This window comes from Anabrus simplex, chromosome 8 (assembly GCF_040414725.1).
Source record: "Anabrus simplex isolate iqAnaSimp1 chromosome 8, ASM4041472v1, whole genome shotgun sequence".
Lineage (NCBI taxonomy): Eukaryota > Metazoa > Arthropoda > Insecta > Orthoptera > Tettigoniidae > Anabrus > Anabrus simplex.
Genome location: NC_090272.1, coordinates 15,529,473 through 15,545,914, shown reverse-complemented (window position 1 = coordinate 15,545,914; position 16,442 = coordinate 15,529,473). Strand labels below are relative to the sequence as shown.

Below are 16,442 nucleotides of genomic sequence, written 5' to 3'. Positions count from 1 at the left end.
ATCCGGGAAAATGTAGTTTCCGGGAACGGATAATCGAGGTACACACTGTCATTAAAGCAACTGAACACTGTATTATAAATTTACTCATTTGGACAAATATTTCATGTTCCCTATGGGAATCAACATCTATATCATCTTGGATCCATCGAAATGCACAGTGTAAACAGTGGTAACATTTCTTCAGGGAACTTGTGGACTCGGAGATGAGTGTAGTCAACGTTGTGTAAATAGTTGTCAAAATTTCAAAGTCATTCCCAAACCACATACCATACATAGTAGCTTGGTGATATCATTCAAAATTATTTGATATACAAGAATGGCTCTCCCGCCGAGAGACCAGGTCACTACTGTGATTTTTCCATGGTGACTGGAGTGGATTTTCAAGAACTTCAGGGTGACTTGGTGTTGGAGAGTTCGAGCCTGGCCTAAAGCAAAAGTCCACTCAAGATCTGCTGTAAAAGGCGATATAAGATCATTTTTAAAAACTTCGAAATTCATTTGATAATAAACAATTATCTAAAACTGAGGCGTTCTTAAGATATTTAAAGAAAACCTCTATCTGTCCCTTGTTCCGATAGTAGATTGCATACATCCTGCAGATTCAATGAACTCATGCCCAAGCTAGCTCATGCTAGTCTTTTCTTGGTACAATATATTTAATGTAACCTTGTGTATCTGTTTGTAGTCTGTGCGTGAGTGTGTGTGTGTGTGTGTAAGCCAGTGACTATCCCATTAAGAAGGAGCAATTTCGATTCCTGCATGTGTACATAACAATGTTAAAACTGTATATATGTAACATATTATGCAGATTTTAATATGTACAGTATATATTTAACCAACGGAGATGGAGACACTTCTGTGCAAAACCCTTCTCGATCTGCTGTTCATATAATTTTTGGAAGGAAAAAAAAAAAACCCTAACTAAATAATAATGAGGTTGGGAGAGTCTTAATGTAGCCATGCTATGACCTAACTCCACATAAACACTACGGTAAGACCTCCTCAATTTTGTTTACCTGTGTAATTTCTCCACATATCTGATGTCTCACCATACGTAGCTTGCAAAAATATTCTTTCCATCTGTCCGTTATCTCTTCTGGTTTAGGCAATATTTCTCCATCTTTGTTTTTTACGAATCCAGTGTTCACCTCCCCATTTCTATTTTTTACAACTCCAAATAATAATTTTTTACCACGATTTAAATCCTCCCTGATTTCCTGGGTGAATTCTTCCCAGCTTTTCTTCCTTTCCTCTGCAATTACTTTCTTGCAATCTCTGTACTTTCCATATCAGAGCTCAAATATCCACATAAGAACGCACTGCAAAGCCATGGTATGACAGGGTGTTACATCATGAGACAAAGCACATTGCACCATAACGTTATGGAACACGGAGGGGAGGCTCTAGGGTAATATGCTGAAAAAGTCTGTAATACAAAAGACTATTAAAAGAAAAGAAGATGGAGCACGACCTCTCTACAGAACAGAATTTGATAAATGAGGCAGCAGCGAAACCTCACAAAATACTAAGGCTTTCAAAGAAACAGGCACCAAACCCACTCGGAAACATGGAACAATGGGAAGCCCACTTCACCACTCCTCTTATGGAGAAGGGTAAAATGACAAACTGCTCCACACCAGATGCAGCAAACAAACAAGACACGAGCTCAATTACAATAGAGGAAGTCAACCAACTCATAAGAAAGGTGAAAAATGACAAAGCAGCCAGACCTGATGGAATATTCATAGAACACCTGAAGGACACACTCCAAGACCAGCTAACATGCCTATTCAATGAATGCCTAAAGAATTATTCAATCCCAGAACAATGGAGAAAGACAATTATAACTGTGATCTACAAAGGGAAAGAAAGGAATGAAGGATGACCGAAACTCCTACAGGGGAATTATGTTCAAACTTTTCTCCAAGATCCTACTAAGAAGCATAAAACAAAGATTGTACGCCAGAATACCACCGAACCAATATGGCTTCACCCCGGGCAGATCAACATTACATGCTGTTCAAGAACTCGTACAAGAAATAACAACCCACCACACCACAGTATGTGATCTACATAGACTACTCCAAGGCATTCGACAGTATAGATGGGAGAATACTAATCCGAAAACTACAGAATATATTATGCAGTACAAACAACATATTACAAACAATCAAATCAATTTTAAATGCAAATTATGTGACAATCTATGACGGCATAACCATGTCGAAGAGTATCACCCAAACAAGAGAAGTCTTGCAATGAGATCTGATGAGTCCAGTTCTCTTCAATGTAATGACAGCAGACATTGGCCAGACTATAAACACAATAAATGTTTATGTATGCAGACGACATGGTGATCCCCTCCAAGAACCAAGATGATCTGCAGACAGCCATGGAGAACATCAGACTATGGGCACTAGAAAACTCTATGAAAATAAACAGTGCCAAAACAAAGGCAATGAAGTTTAGAAAGGGAAGAAGGATATCCGAGAGGGTCCACCTCATGTATGGAGGAGAAACCCTAGAATTCGTACCCAACTTCAAGTACCTGGGGGTCACCATGCAAACAACTGGAACCGCCTTCATGCACATGCACACAAAAGAGAGAGCAACGGCCGCAACAAAAGAAACATACGACATCCCTAAACTCCCTGTCAACTGTTATAGCGCTGTTCAAGGTAAAAGTTATGCTGATCGCCACGTATGGAATCAAACTAATATGGAACAGTTATGCATAAATAATAGCACAGGAATCCTGCAAACTATGCAACCAACCATGCCCCTTCACTAACTTGAAGTTTTCGCAATAATACATACACGCGTTTAACCATGTGCCCCAGCGTGTTATGATTAGGTTGTGGAGGTATTGCAATGTCTGGAGCTTCAGCTCTGAAATGTGCGACTCGCGAGGGTGCTTTTAAGAAAACTTTCTTAACGTTCACTATAAGCCTGTCTACACTGGGTTAAAGAGCCCTTACTTCTTCACAAACTCTGTGCAGTCCATGGGCAAGGCATGTAACATGGACCATTTTAGAATAGTGCCCTCAATGAATTAGCTGCTCGTACCATATACGGTGCAGCATCAGTTAAAAATAACAGTACATCATCATGTTCGATGCCCTCAGGCCACAGGAGAAACATAGCACTATCAAACAGTTTTGATATGGTAGAATAATTGATATTTTCTAACACTTCGGCAGTCAGTAAAAATATTTCACCTGGTGTATGCATTTCTAAAGTTCCGATCACGTTGGCTATATAATGCCCTATAGCGTCTGAAGTTTCGTCGATTAACACCCATATCTTCTTCCCGTGAGTTTCAGATCTTATTTTGTTTAATGTGTCTTCATAACACTGCGGCAAATAATTCTTACATAAAGTTGATTCGCATACTATTTCTTGATTCATATGTTTTTCCAAAAATCCACATAATTTCGGGCTGTTGAGTTTATACAGCGGAATGTTTGTAGGTACAAATACATTGCAGAATTCTTTACTGAACTGTGATGACTTGCCGGAAGTCGAAGCAACTAAAGGCAGTAAGCGCTGAGTTGTAAGTTTATTTGAAACACTCTGAAGAGCATGAATGTGTTTATCGCGACCGATATGTTGCGTAACAGTAAATCTTCTTTCAGCAGCTACATTACTTCCACACAGTTTGCAAAACAATATGCTTCCATCGGCAGAAAACACACTGTCACCAAATTGTTGTTTTAAATACACTGACACACTCGGTTATATTTTATGCATTTTGAAAGCGGCAATGAACTAATATATCTTGTCGTGAACTATGCGGAACTGAGACCAGAATATCCACCCCTTCCCCTTTCTACCCCGCCACAGCTGACCTTGGTCAACAGAGCAGGTAACATTCCATTCCGCTAATAACTGGTTTGCAACGAAAACAAGAGTATCTGTATAGCTACCCCATAACCTTCTGCATCCAAGATATATACTTTACTACTAATATAGTAGCAATACTAAAATATTTTATTTCAATATTTTAAATTACCTTGTATCAGCTACTAGCTTGTTCTTAACTCTGAGACATGCAAGTCCCTCATATAAAGCTGTGACATTACTAAATCGGAAAAAAAAATAACCTTAAAAGGCCGATTTCTCTAAAATATATCCCAAAAAATCTACCAAACTTGAAAAATGCTCTTAAAATGGAAAAATAGCAAAAAATGCAAAAAGGGGAAAAATAAAAATGACATATTTGAAGACAGGGTAGCCCAGCCGGAGTTTATATGTGCTTCAGCACTGTTTTAGACAGCTCAGTAAAAAGATGACAGGTCATCAACATCCGGGCCCTAATCATCACCATATCTTCTCTGTATTCCCAATGTCCTGCCACCTTTCTTCTCATTCTCTTTCAGTATCAGAACTAACAGAAAATTTAAAGAAATAACATATGCAAAATAAAACGAAGAGGTTCCATCTCTGAAGCTGAAGGCTATTTCTACAAAGAAATTAGCATAAGTCTAAAAACCTACAATATTTGGCTTACATGGAAGAAAGCAACTCTAACAGAAATCCCAGATGTAACAACAGTTAGTTTCTAAAAGTATCAATTGATATTTATGGACCAAAAGTAGATACAAATCCTGTTCTGCTTATTTTCCCCCCTGTTTGTTTTAAAAATGGCATTAAAGAGCATTTAATGCTGATTAAAACTAAGATACAAAAATACTGATCGATAATTAGCTAGCAAAAGAACAGTAACATTTAAATAATATCATCATAATCATTATTTCTATTATTATAGTTGTTGACTTTATGAATGATGGAGCACTTAGTTCATTTCTTGCAGACAAACAGCCTACAATGAAAATGAAAGCACAATACTGTACCAGGAAGGCATAAGCCCTGGCACATCATCTTTCTAAGTCTTTAATCATTAAAGAAGGGCTCAACTTTAGCGTCAGAAACAACTTCACGAAAGAAAGTTCTGGTCTCCGCTGCTGCATGCAGGCGTGAGAGAGACAGCGAGAGAGGGGAACAGGGCGAGTGACGTCAGCGCAACATGTTCTCAACTTCCCCTTTGGAAATCTCTAGAAACTCTTCCGTAACTTTGGAACGGCTTAAAATACGAAAATGAGAGCTACAACAACGTGAAGCCCATATTTAGAATGCACAATGATCAAAATTTGGAATTAATCCATCCATTAACTTGGAAGATGAAAATGAAAACCTACAACCTGTTTTCCAGTCATTGACCGGGTCAGGGATGTATGAATGAAGCAGATATAGGCTGTTAGTACGATGGGGTCGTCACTCCCAAAGTGATTTATTAATGAATGATAGATGCTATATTAATGAATGATAGATGCTATGAAATGAGAATGGAGAGTGTTGCTGGAATGAAAGATGACAGGGAAAACCGGAGTACCCGGAGAAAAACCTGTCTCGCCTCCGCTTTGTACAGCACAAATCTCACATGGTGTGACCGGGATTTGAACCACGGTATCCAGCGGTGAGAGGCCGTCGCGGTGCCGTCTGAGCCACAGAGGCTCCAACTTGGAAGATATAGCAGGTAAAATTTTATCATACGTAACCACTTGTCTGTCGCTTGTCACAGTGAACCCGCCCCAGCGGGGTATATATAAGTCAACGACTTGAGAGGTATACCCAGTTGAAATACGCAATTCAACTATGGGAGAAAGTTATGCTGCTACGTCGCATTGCTCAAAGTACAAGAGAGTTGTGCAGTAAGACTTTGAATTTCGCTGTGCGAGATCCCAATAATTGGAAACTTCAACCGCGCTGTGAACGTGTGGAATATTGTTAAGTACTAGAAAATTGAGTTTCGTAGTATAAGACTTACGAATTTCTTTAACAAGTAGTGAACTCATAATCTTGAATGTGTACTCAGGTAGAATAGAATACAAGTGTTTAATTTGCAAGGTTACAGTGCATTATGGACTTTCCTAGTTCGATGTATATTTGAACTCTGTCACGATCACGTACGGTGATAAGAATATTAGAAGAAATGTGCGCGATAAATTAAACTTTCGACTATTGACAAATTCATGCATTTTGAGACGTGTTTTATCTGTAAATACGACTGTGAACTATTTAAGGTGTTATTCTGACCGAATACTCTGTGATTAATGAGATTAAATGTGGTCAATTTTCACGAATTTTCGTGAATATTTGAACAGTATCGCTAGAAAAGGGACTGAACATTAAGGACATTTTATGTCGATAATAGGAAATATGAACCCTTGTTATGAGAATTCACACATAAAATCCACTTAAGTGGTGAATGCTTTAACTCTAGAGACTACTGTAGACGACGTGTTAATTGAATTTCTGCATGAATTTCATAGACTGTGTAACCTGACAAACCCCGGTCAGATATTATTATTATTATTTATATTATTATTATTATTTATATTATTATTATTATTATTTGTGGAGGATTAACGATGCCTTTATTTTCTCTGTGTGTGCATTCTTTGTATCTTCTTTGACGTCACTATGTTTTTCTCTTGGTACGAACTGAAGTGCAATAAAGAAAACTTGTTTATATATATATGACATAATTTGGTGCCGAAACCCGCCCCTGGAAGTTCAGGGAAATACGGAATTAATTACGGAGGTATACGAATACGAGACGACAAGTTTGTATACTTCCACTAGTTGATTTCAGAATTGGCGAAGAAAGTGAATGAAATTGTCAACATTTTTATTAAATGAGCTTCACATCAACATCACATGGTACCGGTACCCCGCCATAAGACATCGAGAACGCTGATAAGTATCCAAATTAACCTATTTGAATTACTTTGAGATATTATACGAGAGTTATTCATTGAACTTGTGCCAGTTAAGGGTTGATTTAAGGTTGTATAGCTAAATGCTAGATTCCTTTATTTGCGAGAGAGTGGCCAGTAATATTGAAGGGAAAGAGCAGCCATCTTGTTTTCTTAGATGCAATGAGTGCTAAAGGAATCTAAGAACGTATATGTAACTAGTGCTGCTATCTATCGGATACTTATAGCAACATAACCAACAAGAACTTCCCTTGCAGTCTGTTTAAAGTAATATTTCATGAGTATGGCAGACGAGAACGGAGATAAGGCGTTAATGTTGATGAAGAGAAAACGAAAGACAGTGCAAACAAACATAACCAAATTCAGTAATGACATTACAAAGGCAGCGTCGGATGCAGAAATAGATCACGAATATAACCGGACGAGATTGCAAGAGACCTTGGATCAACTCATTTCCCTCGATAATGGCATTCACGAATTTCTATTAGATGCCGAATATGATGCAGATGTCATAGTGTGAGAAATACATCGAGGTCGCGAAGCGCGCGATATTTAATTCGACACGCGTCATTCGTGACAAATTATCTGAGTCGTTCGGAAACATGAATCTTGACCCTTCCAGACCTTTATCTGCAGTACCAGAGCCATCATGCTTAGCCATCATGCTTAGCCATCACGCACTCCGTAAAATTACCCACTATCAAACTAGAACCATTCGCAGGAGATGTAGAAAAATGGTCCCGGTTTTGGGAGCAATTCCAGTCAGCGGTAGACAACGACCCGACCATCAACACTATCAACAAACACATCTTCCTTCGTGGATACCTGGAGGGAGAACCTAAGGAGCTAATCGATGGCATAGCGGTGACTGCAGACGCATACGAGGAAATAAAGAGGATTCTTATTGGACAATATGGCGATAGGAACCGCATCATCCAGGCGCATCTGGATTACCTGGAGACCATGAGACCAGTTCGCGATGCTACGCCCGACGCCCTCAATCGTACATATATAGAATGTAACAGACGTATTCAGGCTTTTAGGGGAAAACGTCGACCACTACGGGAGAATGCTAGCCCCCAAACTGTTACGTGCATTTCCGGATGATATCTGTAGAAGGTGGATAATCTACGCGAAGAGGGAGATTTCCGAAGCGCACATAATGAGGCTTATGGAATTCCTCATTGAAGAAGTGGAGGGCGCAATGACGGCGCAGAAAATCAAAGGAGACAATGCCATCTCAAACTCATATTACCCAACTGCTGCTGCCTTGCAAGTCACTACTAGGACGGGCCAGACGTCCAAGAAGACGAAGATGTCACTTTTTTGCATTTTGCAAAGGGAAAGACCATTGGACTCAAAATTGTACCAAGATGACAAATGTCAAGCAACGCATAGACAAGCTGAAGACTACTCAATGATGCTCTTTATGCCTAAACAGAAGTCACACCTTGAGAAACTGCAGCAAGAAGAACAAAGTATCCTGCACTAAATGTAAGGGACCACATCAGATCTCTATCTGTGAAGGACAAGTGGGAGTAACTGTAGGAAAAATAGATGTTAGCATGCCAAACTTGACATACCTCCAAACAGCTCGAATTTGGGTAATCGGACCAACCGGTCTTCGGAAAAGAACACGTTGCATTCTGGACGCTGGAAGTCACTCAAGCTTCATCAGCTCGGAACTGGTAGACGATTTGAAGCTGAAAGTCATTAACAGGAGAGATCTGTCAGTCACAGCATTTGAAGCACCATTAAGTACATCGGTGACTCGCAGATTGGCCAACTTCAGCATAAGTGGAATGTGGACGAAAGATTCCGTGCGAATCTCGGCATTCGAGAGCAGGAACACGTACTCACCACACCCAACCATCCCACGTGACATCCACAGCCTATCACGCCTTCACAAATTGCAACTAGCAGATTCTCAAGATGATGCAGACGATCTGATGATTGAGGTCCTGATAGGAGGGACCAGTACTGGCAGGTGATGAAGGATGAACAGCCAATACGCATCTCGAGTTCCATGGTACTTGTTCCGTCTAGGTTTGGTTGGATTCTTAGTGAGAATAAGTCTGGTACTACAGTGAATCACGTGTCTGTAAACCACGTCAGTACCAATGCAGAATTACTATCTTCAGAGGACAATCTACGCAAGTTTTGGGATCTAGAGACACTAGGGATAAAGGAAGATCAGCAACGAGCACTCACTGCGAGAGAGTCTGCAATCTAGGAAGGCTTTCATGAGTCATTCAAAATGGAAGACGGGAGGAGGGTTGTCTCCCTACCAAGGAAGGAAGGAGTAATTCTGCATTAAAATCGCAAGAACGCTGAGAAACGTTTTGATTCTCTGAAGAACAAACTTAATGGAAACAAACAGTTCCGAGAGGTATACCACGCTTTAATGACCGACTACTTCGCGAAGGCACATGTAGAGATGGCCCCCGAGGCTGAATCGGTTACCGACACCTTCCATTTGCCTCACCATGCTATAAAGAAGCAAAGAGACGGCACGACGAAGTGGAGAATCGTTTTTGATGCTTCATCTCACGAAAAGGGTTCCCTATCACTCAATGATGCTTTGGAGGCAGGGCCTAATCTTCTACCGGAAATTCTGGCAACACTACTCCGCATCCGACTCTACCGACTAGCTTTAATTGGGGACGGAACCCAAACATTTCTGCAGTTATGTCGGGATAAAAATGACAGAGACTTAACAAGATTTCTATGGTTTGGAATGGAGAGAGGGGAAAACAGAGATTGGAAGACAACTGACAACATTGCAGTATGCAGATTCGCCTGCTTGCTGTTTGGACTTACATGCAGCCCATTCCTTTTATCAGCTACATTACGTGAATTGGCTTCTAGATTTTGTGACAAGTATCCCTTGGCTACAAAACTGCTAGATCAAGGGACCTTCATGAATGATTTCGCAGCCAGTATAGAGACGAAAATGAAATCATTGCTGTGTACTACGACAACAGGGCTTCTCCGAGAGATACAAATGCTGATGTCAAAGTGGGCGACCAATTCAGCACAGTTAAAGGATGTATGGAGAGCCGAAGGGCGCGAGGAGAAGAGGGAGACACGAGTTTTGGGTGTTAACTGGAACACGTACACGGACTGTCTTCTTTTTGACACCAAAGACATCATTGGAACACTATCAGAAGAGCCGGCAATGAAAAGACAGGTACTACAAGCTACAGCAAGATTTTATGATCCGCTTGGTCTCCTGTCGCAAATATCGATTACAGGAAAAATCCTGTTCCAGGATACTTGGTGTAGAGGGATAGCATGGGACGATCTCCTACCCACAGACCTAGCAAGAAGGTGGCAAATCTGGATTTCCAGCCTCATTCAATAGTCAGCCATTCAAGTCCCTCGATGCATAGGATCTTCTTCTACAACGCCAGAGAACTATCAAGTGCATGTATTCTGTGACGCTTTGGAGAGAGCTTATGGTGCCGTACTTTATCTCAGAGTAGTGGAGAGTGATACAGTCTCGGTACACTTGGTTTGCAGCAAGAACAGACTGTCACCTATCAAACGAGTGACCCTCCCTTGAACTTGAACTCCTTTCAGCTCTAGTGGGTATACAACTTCTCAAGTATTTCTGTCAGTCTACAGGATATGATATCACGAGGGCAACGCTATGGAGTGATTCTATGGTGACACTAGGCTGGATTCACAACAATCCAAATAGATGGAAACCATTAGTGTCCAATCGTGTCACGGAAATCCAGCAGAACTCCAATCCTGCACAATGGCGACATTGTCCAGGTGAAGACAATCCGGCAGATATACTATCACGGGGGATGTTAGCGAAAGAGTTGCAGAGCTCACGATGGTGGCACGCATCGCGATGGCTTGCCGACGCTCCTAACTCTTGGCCTCAACACTCTGTGTCTAACACCACCCCACTCCCAGAGGCACGAAAGAATGGCCAAGTATTAACAGTTAGCACATGGGAAAGTCCCATAGATGCCAGTCGATTTAGCTCTTATGGGAAGATGATTCGGGTCATGGGTTGGATTCTATGGTTTATGAACAATGTTCGAAGCACTGAGAAACACGAAGGTAAATTAACTGTCACAGAGCTGGAGACTGCGAAACTGCGTTGGATTTACATTGTACAACTGGGAAGCTTTGGTGCAGAACACGCATGTCTACGAGATAAAAGGAATCTCCCATCTAAGTAAAAAATTGCACGCTACAATCCCTTCCAGGAGGGAGATCTCATCAGACTGGGGGGACGCCTGGATCATGCAGACCTGACATCTCAAGAGAAACATCCACTCCTCCTCGACGGATCCCATCAATTCAAAAAACTGTTGATCAAGCAGACGCATATTCATCTACAGCATCTGGGAGTAAGAACTGTGCTGTGCGAACTACGCTCGCAGTACTGGATCTTAAAGGCACGCCAGCCCATTAAGAAAGTCATTCACCCTTGCCTCCCTTGCAAAATCGCCAAGAACTACCGAGGAGACGAAATAGAAGTGCCCCTACCTGTGGATCGCATACAAGCCACTAAACCTTTCACGGTCACAGGAGTGGACTTCGCCGGTCCACTGTATGTCAGGGTGGGGAGCATGTTACACAAATCATATATTGTACTGTTCACTTGCGCCACTACAAGGGCTTTACACCTGGAATTAACATCGGACATGAGTACTGAAAAATTCATCATGTCGTTCAGATGCTTCTCCAGCAGACACGGATTACCTCACACCATCTACTCAGACAATGCAAAGTGGCAAGCGGCGAGCAGAGAAATGGCGGACTTTCCTCGGATCTTCACGGACCCACGTACGAGCCAGCATTTCACCCACAACGGTGTATCCTGGAAATTTATTGTTCCATGGGTGGCTTGGTGGGGAGGCTGGTGAGAATGAATGGTGGGCACAACAAAACGATGCTTGAGAAAAGTGTTGGGCACGTCTCGAGTGGACGAGGAAACTCTGAGAACAATACTGGCAGAAATAGAAGCCGCCATCAACAGCAGACGGTCCCAACGTACTGACACCAAACCACTTCATAAATGGAGGACTATTAACAACATTACCCAACGGTCCAGAACCTAGCGTCAACACAGATCTGAGAAAAGAAGCGAGACTAAGCGCAAAAATGCAAGATGACTTCTGGAAGAGGTGGAAGAAGGAGTACCTTTTCGCCCTAAGAAGTTTCCACGAGGTGTATCACGATGAGCTATGCTCAGATTTCAAGGTAAATACTGGTTTAATTGATGTCGCCCTGCTTCAAGACGATCTGCGTCCACGTCACATATGACAACGAGCTCGCATCACTGGAGTGAGACCTGGCCGTGACGGGAAGGCGAGGACTCTCGTCCTCCGACTCGGCGATGGAACGGAGATTACCCGACCAGTACAGCTGGTCGTACCATTGGAGATTGACCAGGGTAGGGAGGATGTGGAGGATTAACGATGCCTTTATTTTCTCTGTGTGTGCATTCTTTGTATCTTCTTTGACGTCACTATGTTTTCCTCTTGGTACGAAGTGAAGTGCAATAAAGAAAACTTGTTTATATGTATGACAATTATTTAATGTGTATATTTCAATTATGTGTACTTAGCCGTCGCGGCATGGTAACTCTTATAGGAACTCTCATTATTATGGATACTCTCTAAATTTTATATACTCTCTATATTTTATTTGGAACTAGTGTGGTTCGATCACTCAGTTTATCTCCCGGTTGTGTACGTGACGATTCTCCGAGTGGGTGTTTACGTGTTGACGGAGCTGAGGTGGAAAATTCCCGGAACTGTGCTATTTTAGAATGCTGTTGTGTGGGCTTGGACTAGCGTGGAGCAGGCTAGCGTCTGGTCATGGATTCTCAAGTTGGAGCTTGCAGTGAGCAGATGTGATACTTGCTTTCGTTCGGAGTAGAATAAGAGGTGTTTTGAACTAGTTGTGGAGAAGCTGTACCATGCCATGTTGGGAGTTTGAGATCTGCTGTTGACGGAACCAGGGAGAGAGATGCTGGAGTCTAACAACATTCTATGATTATGAATGTCTACATAAGGTAACGTGTTGGGCCTTTTCCAAACAATATCAACACTATCAGCAAAGTGGAGTCCATTCTTGTAAAAATAGTCATGACTGCGTGTGAAAATTTTGCGTTTCGGAATAAACTGAGTACCAATTATTGAGAGAGAGTTACTTCATAATTAAGACATTAATTATTTATATCAATATTCTATTTATTTTGTTATATATGTTCAAGGGTGTATCACGATGAGCTATGCTCAGATTTCAAGGTAAATACTGGTTTAATTGACCAAGTAAATTGTATGAGATTAACATATATTCTGTTTAATTTCTATGGGTGGGGGGAAATTACCAGATGGACTCCTTTTCCAATATTATTTTTCAGGTATCAACTGATTCAGATCTCCTTGTCACAAGGCAACGACCCTGAAGATGAGTTTCAACAGCCGGCAGTTTTAAGAATTATTTATTTATTTTGATGGCTCCCAAATTCCTTTATTCATTATCAGTTATTATTCATTTAAAAGAAAGATTACACTGTGACACTCAGACTAATGCTAAACTTACTATACGATTTATGAATATTCTGAACTGTGCCTACTGTCTAATTCCATGTCATACGAACTGTGTAGTTAAAGACTGTGATTTTGACTTTGTAACTTTAAGTTTTTTTTTTTTTGCTAGTCACTTTACGTCACACCGACACAGATAGGTCTTATGGCGACAATGGGATAGGAAAGGCCTAGGAATGGGAAGGAAGCGGCCGTGACCTTAATTAAGGTACAGCCCCAGCATTTGCCTGGTGTGAAAATGGGAAACCACGGAAAACCATCTTCAGGGCTGCTGACAGTGGGGTTCGAACCCACTATCTCCCGGGTGCGAGCTCACAGTTGCGCGCTCCTAACCGCACGGCCAACTCGCCCGGTAACTTAAGAAGTGATCTCATTTTTATCGTGAAAATTTCTACAGAGACCTGACATGTAGTTCAGACTGTGATAAAAGACTGTGCTATTTCGAATCAGATATTAACTGCTACATTATAAAGCGCAAGTACGAACTATGCTTTCAAACTCGCCTAAGTGTGAAATGCAACTCATTACTATTAATTGACAATGCTACATCTTGCATTGTCGTGCCAATTGAACTTTCCCGTGTGTCTATATTTCTTTCTAATAAACACCGGACATCGTATCCTGCGCGGGACAGGCTACATCGTTGGAGATCCGTGGTAACATCGAGGGATTAGATGTGGTAACTTTGAGGGATGATACGTGGTAACTTCGAGGGATGGAACGTGGTTCGCTGCTGTTGGTGCTGAGTTCGACCTCAGGCTGTTCGCCGTAGGAGTTCCAGTCGCTAATCTGCGGAGCCGCACTTCAAACATTCCTATAGCTGAATTCAGGTGATATAAGTGTATTTTACAATCTTTCTTGAGTGAATAATTGCACTAAAACATTAACTGACTCCCTGCCAAGGCACTCAATCATTCTCAATACTCTAGTGCTACGCTTATCAAGTGAAAGTGCCTGGTCCATAAAAAAATTATTTTTGATCGTGTGAATTCCAATCCTACTACTTGTTGAAAGGGTAGGAAGTCATTTAACAGAACTGTAGGTCATTCTTGATTGAACTTAAGGATTTTCCCTGAAGCCAGTATAACTAGAGATCATTCTTAAATGAACTTTAGGATTTCTTCTGAAGTTAAGTGTAATCTGAAATCATTCCATAACAACTTAGTTGAACTTTAGGGTTTATTCTTCAACAAGTGTACAAGTTAAAAATCATGTTTAATTTATTTAACTGAACTTTAGGATTTCTGAAGCAAGTGATTTAAAATCATTAAAATTTAATTGGACTGTAGGATTTCTGAAGCAAGTGTAACTTGAAATTATGTTTAATCTATAATGATTTAAACAGACTCTAGGCTTACATAGAAGTGATTTGGAGGATTTAATTTTTCTTTTGAACTCTAAAATCTTGGTCAATTGATAAAGTGATTTGAATAAAGGTTTATGAACTAAGTTTTTATTTTGAATATCATTTAATTGGAATCCATGAGTGGAAACTTAGTTAAACTTTAGGGTGTGTTTAATTGAAATTATTGAAAGCTATTATTCATTCTGGACGATCGAGTAGATATGTAGAACGAAGACTATATTTTGTTCAATCTTGACCACGTTTACAATTCTGCAATTTAATTTCATTCTGAGCATGTCAAAGGAAGATTTACTTTTTGAATAAATGAGAAGCAGGGTGATTTTCTTAATAACAGTTATCAAAAATTTTAATATAGCATCTATTATTCACCCTGCGAAGTCTTCCTTCTCTTCTCTGTACCTGCTCCAATAGGACCGTACACAACCCGAGATCCTTCCCATGCTCTTGCCCAACAACTTTTTCCTGGTACAATACAGAACATGATGATGGTGACATGGATTTTTTCCAATTTTTACTTTTTCAGAACAATGTTCACACTATGGAAACTCACCAGCTAACAATCTCCCAGTCTTCTTATCAAACACTATAACGCGCGAATCAGAGCGGGTCTTGTTGGGTGGTGTCGGCGCAGGAGAAGGCTGCTGCTGACTGGACCCTGGCTCAGCTGGTTTTGCCACCGGTGGTGGTGGGGTCGGTTTGGCTGCTGCTGGCTTGTCCTTTGGCCCCACCGTAAGAGAATCTTGTGCATGTTTCAGAATGCAAGCATCACTGCAGTAGATACTCGACTGGCGAGCCTCTTTTTTGCACACGATGCAAAACATTCGACTATCCACCAAACTGGAAACAAAGACCACTCAACTTATTCTACATCTACCTCTATAACATTGCAATAGACAAGAATATTTTCCAGAAAAGCAAATCATGGAGATTCTTTCAATTTTACCAATTTCTGTGAATGTACTCTTTGTGAAATAATTATTTCAGGAAGAAAATACAAATCATCATAGTTTCATAACAGGCAAAATGAATGAGTTTGTTCTATTAATTAGAATTTAAAATCACACAATTCAAAGATAATAAACACATATAAAAAATATGAAGATCCTTATGCTTTGAGTGGGGAATTAGATTATCTATTGATAGATGAAACAACCAAATTTTCTGCAATTTTAAAAAAGAAAAATCTACACATTTGAGTCACAGCAAGGTGGTAGCTTGCTTCTATTAGCTGAACACAAAATTATAATGCTACGTGAAATATTTATTGTTTAGTAACAAAAAACGTGCAACAGAACAGATTAAATATATTTAGTGTGAACTGAATTTTGTAATTTTAATTTCTTATTATTAATAATAATGTTATTTGCTTTATGTCTCACTAACTACTTGTACAGTTTTCGGAGACGCAGAGGTGCTGGAATTTAGTCCGGCAGGAGTTCTTTTACGTGCCAGTAAATCTTCTGACATGAGGCTGACGTATTTGAGCACCTTCAAATACCACTGGACTGAGCCAAATTGGGGTCAGAAGAGTGTCTCAACCATCTGAACTACTCAGCCTGGCTAATTTCTTCTTTACCTAATCTGTTCATAATAATTTTTCTGAATTAAAATCTTAATCATTATATAGTTTATCGAAGGTATACTGATTTGTTAAAGAAAGTATACAGCCATAGTTCTGTTTCAGTATCCTTAAAAAGACTTTTCCGTGTGCTTACT

General features: G+C 40.5%; 1 protein-coding gene across 1 annotated transcript in view; it reads right to left on the bottom strand.

Moving 5' to 3' along the window:
• pps (protein partner of snf) overlaps positions 1-16,442 on the bottom strand; it is a 709,730-nt gene that overhangs the window by 69,107 nt on the left and 624,181 nt on the right. The window contains exon 16 of the mRNA XM_067153098.2: positions 15,277-15,563. Within this exon, the coding sequence (XP_067009199.2) occupies positions 15,277-15,563 (287 nt within the window). The remainder of the gene's footprint in view (positions 1-15,276; positions 15,564-16,442) is intronic.